This window comes from Artemia franciscana, chromosome 17 (genome assembly GCF_032884065.1).
Source record: "Artemia franciscana chromosome 17, ASM3288406v1, whole genome shotgun sequence".
Taxonomy (NCBI): domain Eukaryota; kingdom Metazoa; phylum Arthropoda; class Branchiopoda; order Anostraca; family Artemiidae; genus Artemia; species Artemia franciscana.
The window spans coordinates 10,277,929-10,296,839 of record NC_088879.1 but is presented as its reverse complement, the minus strand read 5'-3'; the positions used below and the strand labels follow the sequence as shown (position 1 = coordinate 10,296,839).

Below are 18,911 nucleotides of genomic sequence, written 5' to 3'. Positions count from 1 at the left end.
TAAGACTAAGGGAAATTTATTTTCTTATAACCCTTTATGTACTATCCTATGACAAGGGTTGTGCAGACACATAGGAACTACCACTCAGTAGTGGCAAAAACTCCAAATGGGTCATTTGATGGCGAAGAGTAATGAGAGGTAAAATTTGAAATAAAACGTAATTTTTTCAATAACAGGATTATTTTCAACAATAGATTCCATATACATTAGGGTACTACCTAATTGGCTCCCTTTCAGATTTTTTTGGTAGGCTATCAATTGGTATTATTGATATCAATTTTATTTTAATTTCATTGTACAAGATTAATATAATTTTTATTTTAAATTGATGTTTAATATTAAATGTTTTGCATTAATTTCATATTATTTTCCAGTATTAACTGTCAACGCTTTAATATTACAACTGCTATGTATTAACATGAACATTCTAGCCAGTCTAAGAAAACTAAACCTGTTCCAAGGAAAAAACCTAGATACATAGTTAACATTCTAGATCATATATGGTGGTATATCAGGCCCCAAGTTCTTAGCAGCCTTTTGTCATGAACTTTGTAATAATAGAATGACATCAAAAAGTAAATAATATAAACTAAATGGAATAATTAATGCGGAAATTAGTTTGGAAGCATAGTTACAGCACTATTATCATCAATAATTTTTAAATGATTTATCTTCCACGCATCAAAGCTTTTGAAAAAAAGCTTTTATGTAAGTTGGGCTACAACATAAATGTCTTAATCTCTATGTACTTTCAGTTATTCTAAGAAATGATCCAAATTACCCACATTTTTTATTTTCTTATTCAAACAACTTTATAGCTATAAGAAATTAATTTTTTTGCTATTTTTGTAAAAATTTTTATGTTCTTATTTTTCTAAAATCGACATTTATGTGTTTTGTGTGTGTCGGTTTTTTATACAACCTTGCAGCTAAAAGAAATAAAACTTGTTTCGAATTCTTATTTTTGTCTAAAAAAACTACTTGTTTTCATTTTATTAAAAAATGATTTTTTTTTTCTTCTTTCTTTCGTTTTCTTTTATTTATATAACCTTACAGCTGAAAGAAATAAAACTTGTCTCCTATTTTTATTATTTGTCTAAAAATCTATCGGTTTTCATTTTATAATTTTTTTTTCTTTCTTTTTCTTTTTTGTTTATTTATACAACCTTACAGCTGAGAGGAATAAACCTTGTCTCCTATTTTTATTTTTATTTTTTGTCTAAAAATCTATCTTTTTTGATTTTATTAAGAATTGATTTTTTTTTCTGTCTTTCTTTTTCTTTTATTTATACAACCTTAAAGCTCAAAAAAATAAGACTTGTCTCCTATTTTTATTTTTGTCTAAACATCTATCTATTTTCATGTATTAAGAAATGAGTCTTTCTTTCTTTATTTCTTTTTCTTTTATTTATACAACATTACAGCTGAAAGAAATAAAACTTTTCTCTTATTTTTATTTTTTGTCTAAAAATCTATCTGTTTTCATTTTATCAAGAAATGATTTTTTCCTTTTTTTTTCTTTTTCTTTTATTTATACAACCTTACAGCTGAGAGAAATAAAACTAGTCTATTATTTTTATTTTGTCTAAAAATCCATTTATTTTCATTTTATTAAGAATCTATTTATTTTCTTCTTTTTTCTTTTTCTTTTATTTATGGTATACAACCTTACAGCTCAAAGAAATAAGACTTGTCTCCTATTTTTATTTTTGTCTAAAAAATTTTCTATTTTCATTTATTAAGAAATGATTTTTTCTTTCTTTCTTTCTTTTTCTTTTAGTTATGCAACCTTACAGCTGAAAGAAATAAAACTTGTCTCCTATTTTAATTTTTTGTCTAAAAATCTATCTGTTTTCATTTTACCAAAAAATGATTTTTTTTCTTTTCCTTTTATTTAAATAAAACTAGTCTATTATTTTTATTTTTGTCTAAAAATCTATCTATTTTAATTTTATTAAGAAATTATTATTTTTTCTTCTTTCTTTTTCGTTTTCTTTTATTTATACAACCTTACAGCTGAGAGAAATAAAACTTGTCTCCTATTTTTATTTTTTGTCTAAAATTCTATCTATTTTCATTTTGTTAAGAAAGGATTTTTTGTATTTCTTTTTCTTTTATTTATACAACCTTACAGCTGAAAGAAATAGAACTTGTCTCTTATTTTTATTTTTTTTATAAAAATCTACCTGTTTTCATTTTAATAAGAATTTTTTTCTTTCTTTCTTTTTTCTTTTATTCATACAACTTTACAGCTGAAGGAAGTGGAACTAATTTTTAAATTTTAGAATGTATTTCTCTCTGTAAATTTTTTTTTCGAAGAAATGGTCCACTTTTATCCGTGTTTTGTTGTAAAACGATGCAGGTGAAAGAAATAGAACTTATTTTCGATTTCCTGGTCTAACTTATTTAAGAATTACTTCCCCCAAGAGCTTTTTGAGTAACCTTCTGAAAATTGTTTTAGCACTTGTATCCTTGATATTGAATAGACTTAAGTTAGATGATAATTATGTTTTTATGTAGGGTATGGCACCTAATCAAGAAAACAACCCTATTCACCCCACAGTTAAAAACCTGACAGCTGGTAAATATCCCCGCTACAGTAGTTTAAATGAGGAGGTGGAAGTTAAAAAGGAAGTTGCTGCGGTCATCCCTCAGTATGTCCCTCCTAAAGCTGGAAGGTCTGAAATAGAAAGAGAAATAAGAGGTTCAAGATTTAGATCAAGGAAAAGGTATGGTGTGTTCTTTAACTAGACTGACATTCTACCTTGTTGTACAGCTGGACTGTAAGTATGATAATTTTTTCTGAAGAATTGGACCTCTTGAAAAATTTATTGGGGTTGGGGAGGAGGCGTAATTATATATGTCAAAATAATTTTTGGGATTTAATTTCCATGTTGTTTAGTATAAACTTATTTGAAAAAAATCTTGTCATAAAAGACTCCAGACCACAAAGAATAAAGGAAAATGAGGAGCCATATCAAAAATAAGGAAAGCTGTAGAAAAATTTTGAAAATCTTGTTTTTGGAAAAAGGAGGCGAAGCTTTAAGTGCAGATCTTGTAGTACAAATTAACGAAAAAAATCGCATACCCATTCTAAATAAACCCTTTCTTCTCAATGCGTCATGTGCAGAAAATGACTTTGTTTCTGTTTTTGTTGCAACAATACTGTTAATGTTCAGTTCAGTTCCTTTTATTATTACAACAAATATTTACAAGAACACTATACCAATGGCCTCCATAAGGCTCCATGGCCCGTAATATGGAGGGTAAATAACACCATAAAATTAAAACAATGAACAAAAGAATTCATTTCATTAAATTGATACAATAATACAAAAAAAAACTCAAGCCACAAGAGAAGACACCAATCCTTGATCGATCCCCGTATTTATAACTTATCGATCCTTTGACCTTCATCCAGTGCCTAGGGCAAAGTCTAATAAGTCTAATAATAACAAAATAATTTAAATTTAAACTAATTAATGTTTTAATTCATACTTTAAATATCCAATGTAAGGAATTTCTTGAGCTGAGTTTTGAAAGTACTAAACGAGTGACTGCCTGGGATTTCATCCAGGAGTGTGTTCCATGCTTTAGGACACGCGACGGAAGGATTAAAATAGGACCTGACTGTTTTCATTTGCGGATTCTGCATGTGGTTCCTATTTCGAAGCGTATAAAAATTTTTATTTCGCACAAAATCTTGGAAAAAAGATTCAAAGCACCCAGGCAACTCACCATGGAGGAACTTAAAAATAAGGGTTGCACACGACATAGTATGTAAATCGTCTGTAGTTATGAGGTCATGCTGAGAATACAAATTTTTTTTTCTAATAATTTCAGCAGCTTTTTGTTGGATTGCTTTAATCTAATGCAGCAGAGAAGGAAATGTTGACATCCAAATAGTGTTACAGTAAGTCAGATATGGTTGAATCAGAGAAAAATACAACGTAAGTAAAATTGATGCCGGAAACGGGTGATTCGAGGGCACTATTAATGAAATTTAATAAAACTGTACAAGCTTGTTCTGTTGCGTGCTTAGAGCGGAAACCTAATTGGGGCTTATGCAGAAATTTCTTAGCTTCCAGAAAGCTAAAAAGTCGTTTTTGCAAAGGTTTCTCAGAGACCTTTGAGAAAACAGACAGTAATGAAATCGGTCGATAATTAGATGGACCACCTCAATTACCACCCTTCAACAGTGCTTTCACCCTAGCTGTTCTAAGGGATTTGGGAAAAGCATCTTGTTCAAACGACATATTTATAAGTTTAGCTAAAGAAGCAATTATTGCCGGAGGACCGTGTTTAATAGCTTTTGTTTGAGATATAATCAGGTCCTGGCGAAGAAGGACCATATAGTCTAAAAACAATTCTAGCAACTTCAGTCTCCGTTGCTGGTTCAAAGACGATGGATAATAGATGAGAAGGTCCCATATATTTTAGATGCTGATCCTCGCTTGCACAAGGAAATAGTGATGCTATTCTCTCTACTGTATTCCCACCAAATGATGCAAAAAAAGAAGCGACAGAATTTTTTACTAAAGTCAGATCTTCCACTGTGTTTTCATTCAAAACCAGTTTAGTAGGAAGGTTGGGAGTTAGGGAAGCTGGTCTAATCACTGAATTAATAATTTCCCAAGTTTTCCTCGTGTCTTTCCTGGTTTCGCTAAACTTCGAAGAATATTGCGCTGTTTTTGACTTTCTAATCAATGACTTATAAACATTTTTATTTTCTTTAAATTGTTGCAGGGAAGCAGTCCTAAGGACAATTCTCATATTTCTTCCATAAATAAACTTTCCGCCGGTAGCATTTTAGAAGACCATTTGTCATCCATAGGTTTAGCGGTCGGAATTTCTTTCGTGGCACTCTATTTGGATTTCTAGAGCAAGTATCAATAAAAGCTTGTTTAATAATATTATAAAATTTATATTTAATTCTATACTTTTATCAATAAAATCCCAAGGCTTCTGAAGGAGTTTAGCTTTAAGATGAGCAAGATATTTTTCAAACAGATTAAATGGTTAAACCGTTGGGCTTGGAGGCTTGGCTTGCTTATTTGGGATCAACAAATTGCAAATTATTGGAAAATGGTTTGAAATATTTTGAATCAAAACAGTACTTTCGTGTGCAACCAGAGAAGAAACTTTATTATCTAATAAAGTAGCTGAAATATCGGTAACTCTTGTCGGAATCACAATCGTGGGAAAGAGGCCATGCGTCAGTATTGGCGAAAGAAAACCAGTCGGTACTGAGCCTCTTTTCTCTAGGAGTCTATTACTCTAGGAGAGTAATTTGCGAATTAAATTCGCAAATTACTATTTTTTCACAAGCTTGCTGATGCATGGACTTAATTAAGGACTTTATTAAACGCTTGAAGAAAAGACAACGAAGAACCATTTGTTGGTCTATACACTTCCCACTGAAGAACTATATAGCTCAATGAACACAAACTTGAAAATACCTGCAACAGTTTTTGACAGATCTTCACGTACCTTATATTTCAAAGTATCTAATATATAAATTGCAAGTCCACCTTTGCTCGTAGTTGTGCGTGGTCGCTTTTCGCAAACATACCCTAGAATTTTATCAATTAGTCAGATGTTTTTGTGACAGAAGTCCGATGATATCTGGATAAGAACAATTTAAACAAGAAAGTTACAGTTGATAAAATGATGAGGATAAACCTTGTGTATTGAGGTGCAGAGTCCTAAGGGAGTCACAACTTCTGGAAGCTTTTTTTCACCCTAAGTTTATACTTAGTTTTAACCACATTATCAACTATAAAATTACTAACATTTGGGCCTTAAACTAACTCATCCATCCAATTACATAGGTCAAATAGCAGAGCCAATATATACATATATATATATATATATATATATATATATATATATATATATATATATATATATATATATATATATATAAAAATAAATAAGTTGTTTGTGTGTTATGTCTGTTACACTATGTCTGTTACGCCAGATTGTATCTTCTATATATATAAAAATAAGTTGTATGTATTTTTTGTTGAGGGTTTGCATATGACGTCTGAAAAATAAAGAAGAAAAAGAAAACAAACTAAAATGTAAAAACTAGGAATTGCATAAATATTTCGAAATATTTTGACAATAGATTAAAGTAATTCGAAAACCTTAAAACAGATACTTAAAATTTTTAGGTTTATTATAAATTGTTGAGCTTTAGCAATCTTGGCACGTGAAGAGGAATTTTTAGTATAGATCTTAAAATGACAGAAGAAACAGCCGAGGAAGTAGTAGTAGTAGTAGTAGTAGACATGTTTAATAGCAAAAACTTGACAGCTGTCGCTGATTTGTGTTTTTTTTACAACATATACAAAATCAAGCTACACTTGTAAATATAAATAAAACTATAAATATTAACTCTTATTATACATTTTGACGAAAACCGGGACGAAAGAATTAAATAAATTTGACGAAAACCGGGACGAAAAACTTGCTTTCTCGTTCTTGATGGTAGAGGTTGATCAGGTAGAATGTCACAGTGCTGAGATTTAGAAAGCAAGTACTTTCCGAAACTCATTATCAGAGTTTCGTACCGGTTTTGGAGTGACGGTAGTCCTAGCACTTCGAGAGCCTTTTCGTAGGGGATGTCACGGCGGCCCAAGATGATCGATACCGCTCGCTTCTGAACCGATTCAAGCTCCTGACAAAGATACACTGTTCTCAGTGCTGAGGGCACCCAAACAGGACACGCATATTCCAGAATGGGGCGGACATACGCTATGTACTGCTCAAATAGTTAATTCAAAGGGAAATTTTAGTATAAATCCTACAATGGCAGAAGAAACAGCAGAGGAATCTGCACCTAGACAGCGAGAGTCAAAACCTATCAAAACTGAAAATGATAGCGATGATGATTGGGTTTGGGATTTTGACTTGGATAAGGTCAACAATGCCTACCAGATTTTAGTTAAAAAAACAAAGGTTCGGCGATATGTATTTCATAGTGACGCTGAAAAATAAAGAAGAAAAAGAAAACTGAAAAAAGAAAAAAGGTAAAAAACTAAAAAATTAAAAAAAGAAAAAAACTAAAAATAAAAAACGTAAAAAAAGGTAAAAAACTAAAAAGAAAAAAAACTAAAAAAGCTAAAAAACTAAAAAAAAAAGTGAATTGAGTGTCCCTTTGAGTGGGACACTCAAAGAGAAATTACAGACCGGGACACAAATGGCGACCGGGACACTCAAAGAGAAATTACAGACTGGGATACCGGGACACAAATGACGACCGGGACATAGGGAATATAAATGACGACCAGGACAAAGGGACACAACTACAACGGGGACGCCGGGGGCACAGGGCGATATATAAATGACGACGGGGACACAGGGAATTTTCGATTAGCAATCACCATCAACAAAGCTCAAGGGCAATCGTTAGAAAAATGCGGTATAGATCTGAATACGGATTGTTTTTCCATGGACAATTATTATGTTGCATGTTCAAGAGTTGGTAAACCTGAAAATCTGTTTATATGGACAGACAATGGGACAGCAAAGAATGTTGTATATTCGCAAGTTTTACGTAGTATATATATATATATATATATATATATATATATATATATATATATATATATATATATATATATATATATATATATATATATATATATATATATATATATATATATATATATATATATATATATCTATATTCACAGGTGGGACACAGGGACACAACTACAATGGCGCGTAACGACTTACGCGCGCGGGGGGCTTGGGGGGGGGGGCGCGATGCGTCTCCCCAACAGCTAGTATATATATATATATATATATATATATATATATATATATATATATATATATATATATATATATATATATTTATGAAAAAATTAAAAATTTAATCTCTGGTAATCTTACAATTTGTTTCTTATAAGCAAGTCGCTGGATTTCTATGGATTTTATCATCTTGATAGATATTATTACTAACTTTAAATAGAGGGACTTTTCCATTTGTTAAGAAGTCAATTATTTATCCACAGCGACTGAAAGTGTGTGGTTTGCTAAGCCTCCGTTGATTATGCCACGGCAAACAGCAATTCCAAGTGAAATTCTCAGTAACATCCAAAAGCTAATTGGCTTTTCTGCAAAATGTCTTTTTTGCTGACATTAGTGAATCATTAATCCAACTGAATCAAAGATTGTTTTTATGCTAACAGGTCAAAGTCTAGCTACCAGCTTGAGACAAAGTTATCGAGTTGAAAATTCTGAAAATATAGTTTTCATATTAGCTATTACACCAACACTTTTAATTATATATAGTGTATTCAAGCCATTGCTTCAGACTGCTGCTATTGTTGCCTACATTCTAGTGAAAAATGTCTTAGTGCAGTCAACATCAGTAAACTTGTATTTATCCTTACTCTTAACAGATAGGTGGTACCGATTCTGCTAACTGCTGGACAAACATTGCCTTTAAGGTATATTGTACCTTAAAATTATATTGTAGTATATTTTCAGGGTATGTTGTAAAATTAAATACGGGTACCAAATAACGTTGTTTTAAACGATTTATATATGTCTTTTATTGTGGACGGTAAGGGCCACGCCGCACATACAGGGTACCCATCCGGTGAAAAATGACTAGCTTTTAGTGTTTTTTTGGTTGATATGGCGATTTTCTTCAACAATCTTGTGATTTATGTACATTTTAGTGCTTTATAAAACTCACTAGAGATAGTGATAAATTCAAAATCTGGAATCCAATTTTTTTTTAAGCCCCTCCATGTATAGGGGTTTAGTTTTGGTTGCAATGGCTGTAAAATAAATAAAATGAAATGTCTGTGAAAATCAACGAAAGAAAATTTAAAGAGTTGTGTTTTAGAATCAATAGATCGTTAATATTTGAATTTTTACGGACGCAAAGATTTGTCAAGTACACATGGTTTACTTATTATTTTTAAGGATGAACGTGCAACGCCGATAGAAATATAATACTGTCTTAATAACATCATTAAAAAAAATATTGATGAAATTGAGCAAATAAAGAAGCTAAAAACAATGTCTTTTGGAATCAATATATTGTTAATGTTTGAATTTGTATGGACGTAAAGCTTTGTCAAATCTAACTTATTAGTTTTCCTTATTTATTTTAATGGCTCGACGCGGCAACACTGACATAAATGTCATACTTTCATGACCACTTCATAATTAAAAAAAAAAAAAATCTCATAAAGTCGTTGTCTTCAGGTGTGAATAGCCATAAGAGGAATTTAGGGGACAAAAAATGTTTTTAAAAAAATGTTGATGGAATTCAGCAAAAAAAAAGCCAAAAATTTTTGTCTTTTGGACTCAATAGACAGTTGGTTTTAAATTTGTACGGACATAAAGTTTTGTTAAATTTAACTGATTAGTTTTACATACTTATTTTAATAGTGCAACGTGGCAATACCGACAGTAATATGATACTATCCTTATGACTTCAGGTGTTAATAGACCTAAGATGTGTTTAGAGGACAAAAATGTTTTTCTTTTGATGTCTTTGGCACTTTAAATTTTGCATTTTTCCTCCATGCAAAATCAATCTGGTCTCCGTTTTTTTGTGGCAATTTCACAAATATTTGAAACCTAATAATAAGATCTTTGAAGAAATTTAATTTGAATTCCAGACTATAATTAATGTGGACAATATTCTGTGTTACTTGAACTATCAACGATAATATTTCTAATATATGCACCGTGTGGACTGCATTTTTATATCGCTTAATTATAATTGTATTTTTTACCTCAGACTCATTATCGGAAACATTTCTCGTTGGTTACGCGAAGATGAACGTGATGAAGCGTCAATCTCTCACAAATGGATGGTGTATATCCGCGGTAGTAAAGAGGAACCAGATATTAGCACCTTCATCTCTAAAGTGAAATTCTTCTTGCACTCTTCTTATGCTCCGAACGATGTTGTTGAAGTACTGTACGTATTAAGTTTCTATTAAATTATTGAGATTAAGTGTCAGCCTTTATATGTTCCATAACCCTGACTCCAAAGGGTCTTACATTATTTTTCATTCTCTGATTCCGACTCCATTCAGCAAAAATCTCCATTTAGCTTCCAAAAAGGATCTATTTACCTTGATTCCAGCCTTTATCTGTTCTACAACTCTGACTCCAAAGGGTCATACGTTATTTTTCATACTCTCATTTAGATTCTATTTAGCTTGAATCCAGTCTTTATATGTTCCATAGCTCTGACTCTAAAGGGTCTTATATATTTTTTTTCATGCTCTTATTCCGATTCTATTCAGCAAAAAATTTACTAACACTCTATTTAGCTTTACTCCAGTTTTTATATGTTCCATAACTCTGACTCCAAAGGGTCTTACTTTATTTTTTCACAGTCTCATTCTGACTCCATTCAGCAAAAAATTACTAACATTGTATTTAGCTTGACTCCAGCCTTTATATGTGAAGAAAAATTGTATTTACTATAATAAGTGGGAGACAGTAACAACGGCAATCAAAGGGGTAAAATTAACCTTGACTTGATGCCCATTTAATTAGACAATCTGTCTTGGCTTTTTCTAAAATTGGACCATGACTTGACTTTTCCCGCAACTATTCCCTTTTCAATTCAAAAGTCAACGGATTATTGTTGTTGCCACTTTTTAGTAGTATTTAAGAGTATTTAACTTGTCTCCAGCCTTTATATGTTTCCATAACTCCGACTGCAAAGGGTTTTACGTTATTACACTTAAGCCCATTCCGATTCTATTCAGCAAAATTTATTAAGACTCTATTTAGCTTGACTCCATCCTTTATATTTCATAACTCTGACTCCTAAGGGTCTTACGTTATTCTACTTTCTCTGATTTCGACTCAGTATTCTACTGTAGTACAATGGTGAAAAAAAACCTATTCACTATTATTATCCTACAATAATTTAACATCTCGCGTTTTGTGTCAGATATAGAGATATTCAGGTTTAATGAAACATCGTCAGAAAGATTAAAATTGTTTTTGTTTCTTTTTTTTCGATTGAATGGAGCAGAATTTAAGTTCTGAAAAGGGCAATCCCTAAAATTATTATATTTTACCTGCTAGGAAAACACTCAAAATTAGCTCGAAGGAATTATCATTTGGGCTACTTAACCGCTTTGGCAGTTCTCTGTGGTATCACCCCGCAAGTGGTGTTAAATGGGTTTGAACAAGTAAATGAAAACGGAACATTTTTATATTATATAAATCTATTTTCATTTTTTCTTTGCTATATTTAGCTTTTTCAGTGTAGGAAGGTGCAAGTTCGTCATGTACTTTAGCCATATTTCGCTTCTCTTAACAATCAGTAATGGGTGTTCTTATATACTTCATTCGAAATAGGTGCAGACACGGATAGGCAACACTCACAGCGCTGTTTTCAATTTTTCATGATTCTTCTCGTCATTCTTGGAGAATTCCCCCTTTCAGATTCAGCTTGTTCTTTTAATGTACTGCTAATACGTGAAGTTCAATCAGAGCAGGTGTTTCTCCATCCTCATCTGATATTAATAATTTGGATTTTTTATAGAAATTTGTTTAACTGTAATCTCCTCAGAGTCACGGGCTCACGGCAATCAAGTGCCCTCCTAACGGTTATCTTTAGTATCTTTAGTAAAAAGTGAAGTGTAAACTTTATATGATTGAAGATTAACTAATACAGACTCATCGTAGTGTTAAGCTAACCGAGTGGTATGCTGTAGAGCACTTTTCTTCCGTCCAACTTTGTTAAAACTTTGTGCTCTGGTCATCCTCCAGATCATCATTTTAATAGTTTTATAGTCTCGTTACACTCAATGTTCATTCTTTGTCTTACCACCTCCCAGCCCAGCAGAATTGTTCTAGCTATATGGTCATAGTCAATCTGGAGGACTGACTCAAGTCACCTAAATCTATTCTTCCTGATAAATGTACCGAATGGGGTGAAACTGCTTCGTTCATAAAGAATTATGTTTCGCACCGCATAGCCAAGCTTGATTTCCAAATGATTCTTTACGAATTTGTATGAAAAATGTCTAGTCCCTTCTTCTTCGTTTAGATCCGATGCTTGTGCGTCGAGTTAGTGAGGTTAAATATCATTGGCTTAAATACCCTAATTTTTAATCTTACTTGGGTAAATTTTGCTTTCTTTTATGTTCCTAAGTTAAACAAAAACGTTAGGCTTCTATTATTGTACCTTCTACTTTCTACTTAGAACCTTTGTCTTTACTCACAACACTGCTCATGCATGGAAACGTATTCTGAATGACTAGCATTATATCACCTACCTTCATAGCACCTCGAGTAACATCATAACGTCCCCTTTTCTGAAAACTTCTTCTACTATGGCTTCTTCAACTTAACTAAAGTCCTAGCATTTCATTTTTTCATCAAAATCATCATAGGTACGATCACCCCCCTCAATTCAGCCCTTAAGTAATTCAAGATTGTGTGCATGATCGAAGTTCTATATTGTCTTGCCTTCTCGTCGTAATTCTGTATTACCCTCTTCTTCTAAAAATCTTACGCCAAACCAAATCCATTAGAACAATCCCCCTTAGACGTACATCCAAAGGACCTTCTTCTTCTTTGCCTCTAAATGTAACCAATGCTTTTTTGCTCCGTCCATAGTTAGAAATATATTCAGTTTCTTTCCTCCCTCGAAAAAGTTAAAATTATAGCAGAACCCCTCGAAAAGGATGCTATGTGATACAGATTATCCCTGGTTAACTTTAATTTACAGCACTTGACAGATTACCGTGGCGTAAAACACTTGTTACTGTCTTACAGCAAAGACGGTGCGAAATGCGCTGTTGCTGCCTAACAGCACATAAGGCGTTGTTGTTGGCTTATGGGCCTGTAGGACTTGTAAATCTAAGAAAGTAAGTTTCTGCTAATCACAAATTATGAGTAGTCCAATTTCTGTTGAAATAATTTGAATTCTTTTCAGAAATTCTCCTTTTAACTTGACGCGAAGAGGTTGGGGCGAGTTTCCTCTGAGAGCCCAGCTTCATTTTAGACACCCACGTGATAGACCAATTGAAATAGTTCATCATATCAAATTGGATAAAACATACACTGGATTACAAACATTAGGTAGGTTATTACGAATTACTTCATTTCACTTCTACGTATAGTCTGATCCGCCATATAAGGAGGTTAAAGTCTACAAGGAAGAACGAGCAGTTTGGAATCAGTAAACGGTGTATAATGTAAGTTTACATAACCCGTAAACCGTATAATGGTGTACAATAAACCGTAAATAAATGGTGTCATGCTGAAAAGAACCTACATTCATTTAACTTAAGTCTAAAATTTTTTTTTTAAGATATCTCAATATAAAGGTGATGCACCAGATTTATAAAATGTATTTTAAACAAGAAGGGCTGGTGGGGAATATGATGAGGTTTTTAAACTGAAGGCTTATTAGCACCTGCATGGTTTCGGTAAACTGTGTAACTAATCCCACCAGTGGGGGATGCTGTTAGACACAGTTTTTTTTTCTATTGAAGTACTTCGTCATATTTTTAAATACTAAATCATGACTGCATACTGGAGAAAATGTGAAAGTTTCTGATGTTGCAATCCAGCATTATTGTTGATATGGTTTTCTTTAAAAAAAAAATGTATTTCTTCGTGTTTAAGTTAAACATGTTCAGCGAAGTTTCTGATGTCGAAGTTTAGCACCTGTGAAGGATGAGTTGGGACACCGATTTTTTTTTTTTCGTACTGAAGTGCTTTGTCATATTTTAAATAAATGATCATGCTTGCATATTGGGTGAAATGTGAAAGTTTCTGATGTTGCAATTCAGCACTATTTTTGATTTGGTTCTCTTAAAAAATGTGCGTTTCCTGAGTTAAAAATATTAAGTGAAGTTTCTGATGTTGAAGTTCAGTACATGTGAAAGATGAGATCGAACATCGATTTTCCTTCCTATTGAAATCCTTCGTCATATTTTAAATATAAGATCATGCCTGCATATCGGGGGGAATGTGGAAGTTTCTGATGTTGCAATTCAGCATTATTGTTGATATGGTTCTCTTAAAAAAGGTACATTTCCTGGTGTTTAAGTGAAAAATATTCAATGAAATTTCTGATGTTGAAGTTCAGTACCTGTGAAGGATGAGTTCGAACATCGATTTTCTTTCCTACTAAAGTCCTTCGTCATATTTTAAATATAGAATCATGCCTGCATATCGGGGGAAATGTGGAAGTTTCTGATGTTGCAATTTGGCATTATTGTTGATATGATTCTCTTAAAAAAGGTGCATTTCCTGGTGTTTAAGTGAAAAATATTCACTGAAGTTTCTGATGTGGAAATTCAATATCTGTGGAGGATGAGTTCGAACATCGATTTTCTTTCCTACTAAAGTCCTTCGTCATATTTTAAATATAGAATCATGTCTGCATATCGGGGGAAATGTGGAAGTTTCTGATGTTGCAATTTGGCATTATTGTTGATATGATTCTCTTAAAAAAGGTGCATTTCCTGGTGTTTAAGTGAAAAATATTCACTGAAGTTTCTGATGTGGAAATTCAATATCTGTGGAGGATGAGTTCGAACATCGATTTTCTTTCTTACTAAAGTCCTTCGTCATATTTAAAAATAAAATCATGCCTGCCTATTCGGGGAAAACGTAAAAGTTGATGATGTTGCAATTCCGCACTATTGTTGTTACGGTTCTCTTAAAAAAGGTACATTTTCTGGTGTTTAAATTAAAAATATTGAGTGAAGTTTTTGATGTTGAAGTTCAGCACCTGTCAAGGATGATGTTAGACAAAGGCAGGATCCGGACTCGAGTTTTTACTTCTGAATCTTTTTATGACGCGTTTTGAATATAGGATCGAGCCTGCTTAACAGGGGAAAAGAGCAAGTTTTCGATGTTCAAGTTCAGTACTATTCTTGATCCAGGTACCTAAAAATAAGCGCATTTTCTGAGAAAGAGAGTTGAAATTTCAGGCCAATTGATTTCCAAAAGCCTTCCGGGTGTTGAAGTTTAACATTCTCATTGAAGTTTCTTATGCTGAAGTTTAGCACCTGCGAAAGATTATGCTTGACAGAAAGAGGATGAGCTTTAGCACCAGTTTTTTGGACTGAAGTACATATTTTATCGTATTTTAAATATAAATCATGCCTGTATATCAAGGAAAATGCGAAAGCTCCTGGTTTTACAGCTCCGAAATACTGTTTATATAGCTGTCCTAAAAAATTATATCTTCTGAGAAAGACAGTTGAAATATCATTTGATTTGCTTTTCAAAAGCCTTTCTGGTGTTTAAGCTTAACATGTTGAGTGAAGTTTCTGGTATTGAAGTTCAGCACCTACGAGATATAATGTTGGACAAAAAGAGGATGAGCTTGGATATTAGTTATTTCTGCTGAAGTACTTATTTTTATATATTATAGATATAAAGTTAATAATAATAATTTATTTAAACCCTGTATAACAAAAATTATAAAAATTCTGAAAACAGGAGTGAAGGGGAGAGAGGAAAAAAAAGTCACACAAAACGCACAAACTGGAAAATACAAAAGTAGAAAAATATAAGATATGAACAAAGAAATATTAGAACAAACACAACCATAAAAAGAGTAAGAAATACCAACAATTGGACACACTATAAAATGTCTTTATTGGAAGGATATGACATTTGACGAACCTAGTTAATTAACGATGCCATTGGAAAGTTAGGAATTTTACTATTCCTACAAAGGAAATGGGTATGAACATCTTCCGTTTTATAAATTACATTAAAAATACTAAATACTAATGGTATTTTAAAATACACTGAATTAATGGATCTCTTTTCTTGACTTAGAAAACAGGCCACACCGGGACTGAAAAGAAAATACTACTACTACTACTACTAATAACTCACTGCAGCACCAAGCCGCCTGAGGCCAACACAGCTACGCACGCTCCTCCTCCAACCTAATCTATTTAAAGCCTCCCTCTTTACACCCTCCCAGGAAGTTCCCATTTCCTTTAAATCCTTATTTATGACATCCTCCCAACCCAGACAAGGACGACCTGCTTTCCGTGTAGCCCCAGACGGTTGGCCAAAAAGGACAATCTTCGGTAATCTGTCATCCTTCATCCGTAGAACGTGGCCTAGCCATCTCAACCTTTCTTTCATTATAGCCCCAGAAAGCGGGATTGAACCACACTTTTCGTACAACCTACTGTTTGAAATACGGTCAGTCAGCCGGGTACCCAGAACAATCCGTAGGCAATTTCTCTGGAAAACATCTAGTAAATTTTCATCTGCTTTTCGGAGTGTCCATGCTTCAGAGCCATATTTGACCACTGTCATCACTGTAGCTTCCAATATTCTAATCTTGGTTTGTAGGCTTATCTTTCTATTCTTCCAAACTTTTTTTAACTGTGAAAAAACACCCTGAGCTTTAGCTATTCTACTTTTAACATCTTCACTGCTCCCACCATCTTTACTAATAATACTACCAAGGTAACTGAAGCTCCCAACCTGATCAATCTTTTCGTTACCTAAGGTCACCTGTTCATCTTCACTTATTCCTAACCTTAGTGACTTAGTCTTCTTAACATTAATTTTCAAGCCTATTTTAGCACCCTGAACTCGTAAAACCTCTAAAAATTCATTCATTTTGCTCACACTTTCATCTAATATGCTTAAATCATCAGCATAATCTAAGTCCAGGAGCGTTCTTCCTCCCCATTTGATTCCATGGTCTCCAATTGCCTTTCCTGTGCTCCTTAAGACGAAGTCCATCAAAATGATCCATATAAAGGGGGATAGAACACAACCCTGCTTATCTCCTGATTTAATACAAAACCAGTTGCTAACCTCATTTCCTACCTTAACCGCAGCAGTATTATTCTCGTACATAGCGCAAATCACTTTAATGTATTTTTCTGGTATACCATATAACGATAAGACCTTTGTTAACGCTGTTCTATCAACAGAATCGAAAGCTTGCTCATAATCGATAAAACTAAGGACCAAAGGTGTTTGACAACGAAGGGACTTCTCAATTATAAACCTAAGAGTGAAAACATGGTCGACACATCCTCTACCTTTTCTAAAACCGCATTGTTCTTCCCTTAAAACTTTGTCTACAGCATGTCTCAGTCTAAAAAGTATCATATTACTCAGTAATTTGCTACCTACAGAGACCAGACTAATGCCTCGATAATTCCGACATTCACTCTTGTCACCTTTCTTATACAGTGGTTTAATTAAGGTTTTCCTAAAATCATTGGGTACTTCCCCTTTTTCAAAATAAGCGTTATAAAGGTAGCCTAGTGTATATTGGTCGAACTGACCTCTGACTCGGGCAAGTATTCCATATGACCTCCTAATTTTGCCTTTGAGGCTGTGGATTATTAGGTGTTCTGTATCACGAAGAGTTTTGCCATAAGGAAGGCCAAGATACCAAAGACTTTGCTTCAGCAACTACGGTTTCATCTATATTTATAATAGTTTGAGGACTTCTAATCTGTCAGTTAATACTAAAAATCAAAAACTTGATTTTGGACAGTGCAATGATTAACCATGCGGGATTTAAAATCCAAGAAATTGAGGTCACAAATTCCTGCAACCTAGATAGATTCTCATCTACTAATAGAGGGTCATCAGCGTGTGAAATATGACTGATATCAAGGGCATCTAGAGTGACTACAGGCTGCAAAACCGCTGTAGCTGAGCGAAGACCTACATTAAAAATTATAGGACTAATCACTGACCCTTGTTTAACCCCTCTCCGAATGCGTATCTTGCTTGAAGTTAAACAGCCAATTCTAATTCCAATGGTAGAATTTTGGTACCATGACCAGAGAGACTTGCAAATGAACGGATTCACCCGAGATTTCAAGAAAGATAAAATGGAATGGGAGTCCTATGTAGAGTCAAATGCTCCAAATACATTGAGTGGAAAAGCGAATAATTCTTTCTTGGAGTATTCATACTGACGAAAAATTGAAAAAAGTGTACCGTAAGCATTCAGAACATCAAAACCTCTGCGAAGCCGGAATTGTCCTTCATATTTGCTCTCATGAGTCTGGTCAAAAATAATTTTTTCTAAAAGCTTCCCAAGAATAGAACAAACTACAATTGGACAAACAGAAGGGTCTTTACCTCGTTTGGAATACAAAACGTTTAAAAATATAACAGTTCAAAATAGGGATGAAACCTTTTAATTGACAGTGAAACAAATATAAAATTTTTTAACTGGATATTTCAAACACATATAGATTGTTCATCATCAGCAGTAAAACTGATGATGATGGACACTGTATATGTGTTCGAAAAATCCAGTTAAAAAATTTACATTTGAGAGAGTGAGAGAGCCTTTATTTTAAAAACGACTTTCACAGTCCGTGTCGCTGTTCTACAAAATTCTTTTAGGGTTTTTTCAACTAAAACATTGTGGTTAATCAGATCAAAAACTTTTTGGAGGTCTATTAGAAGTAGATTTAGCCAAACATCAGGGTTTTCCAAATTTATATATATATTGTATCCAGTAAGCTTACAAGATGAGTAGTGGAAAGGCCACGTTGATTACCAAATTGCTTTGGGTCAATAAGTTCTTCTTTGATTTGAGCCAATCAGTCAGAAAGCTTTCATATAATTTCGAAAAAACTGAGGTGAGCGCAATTGGTCGAAACCTATTGAAACCCTTTCCAGCGCCCTTCTTCTGAATCAGCGTCACAAATCCCTGCTTCCAAATGTCACTGTCAATTACAAGGTTTCATCCCTATTTTGAACTGTTATATTTTCGTCATGGAAAGGTAGTGTGGTTTTCGAAGTTATGAGTTTTACTGCTGATGATGGACACTGTATATGTGTTCGAAATATCCAGTTACAAAAATTTTATATTTGTGTCACTGTCAATTAAAAGGTTTCATTCCTATTTTGAACTGTATATTTTCGTCATGGAA

At 33.2% G+C, this 18,911-nt stretch overlaps 1 protein-coding gene across 4 annotated transcripts in view; it reads left to right on the top strand.

Moving 5' to 3' along the window:
* The window catches only part of LOC136037823 (uncharacterized), a 111,627-nt gene that overhangs the window by 11,814 nt on the left and 80,902 nt on the right, over positions 1-18,911 (top strand). For all 4 annotated transcript variants that reach the window (XR_010620047.1, XR_010620046.1, XM_065720658.1 and 1 more), the window contains 3 exons: positions 2,521-2,729; positions 9,773-9,955; positions 12,944-13,089. Coding sequence is in view for 2 of the 4 variants with exons in the window: in XM_065720658.1 (XP_065576730.1) it covers positions 2,521-2,729; positions 9,773-9,955; positions 12,944-13,089 (538 nt within the window). In the remaining 2 variants the exon portion in view is untranslated. The remainder of the gene's footprint in view (positions 1-2,520; positions 2,730-9,772; positions 9,956-12,943; positions 13,090-18,911) is intronic.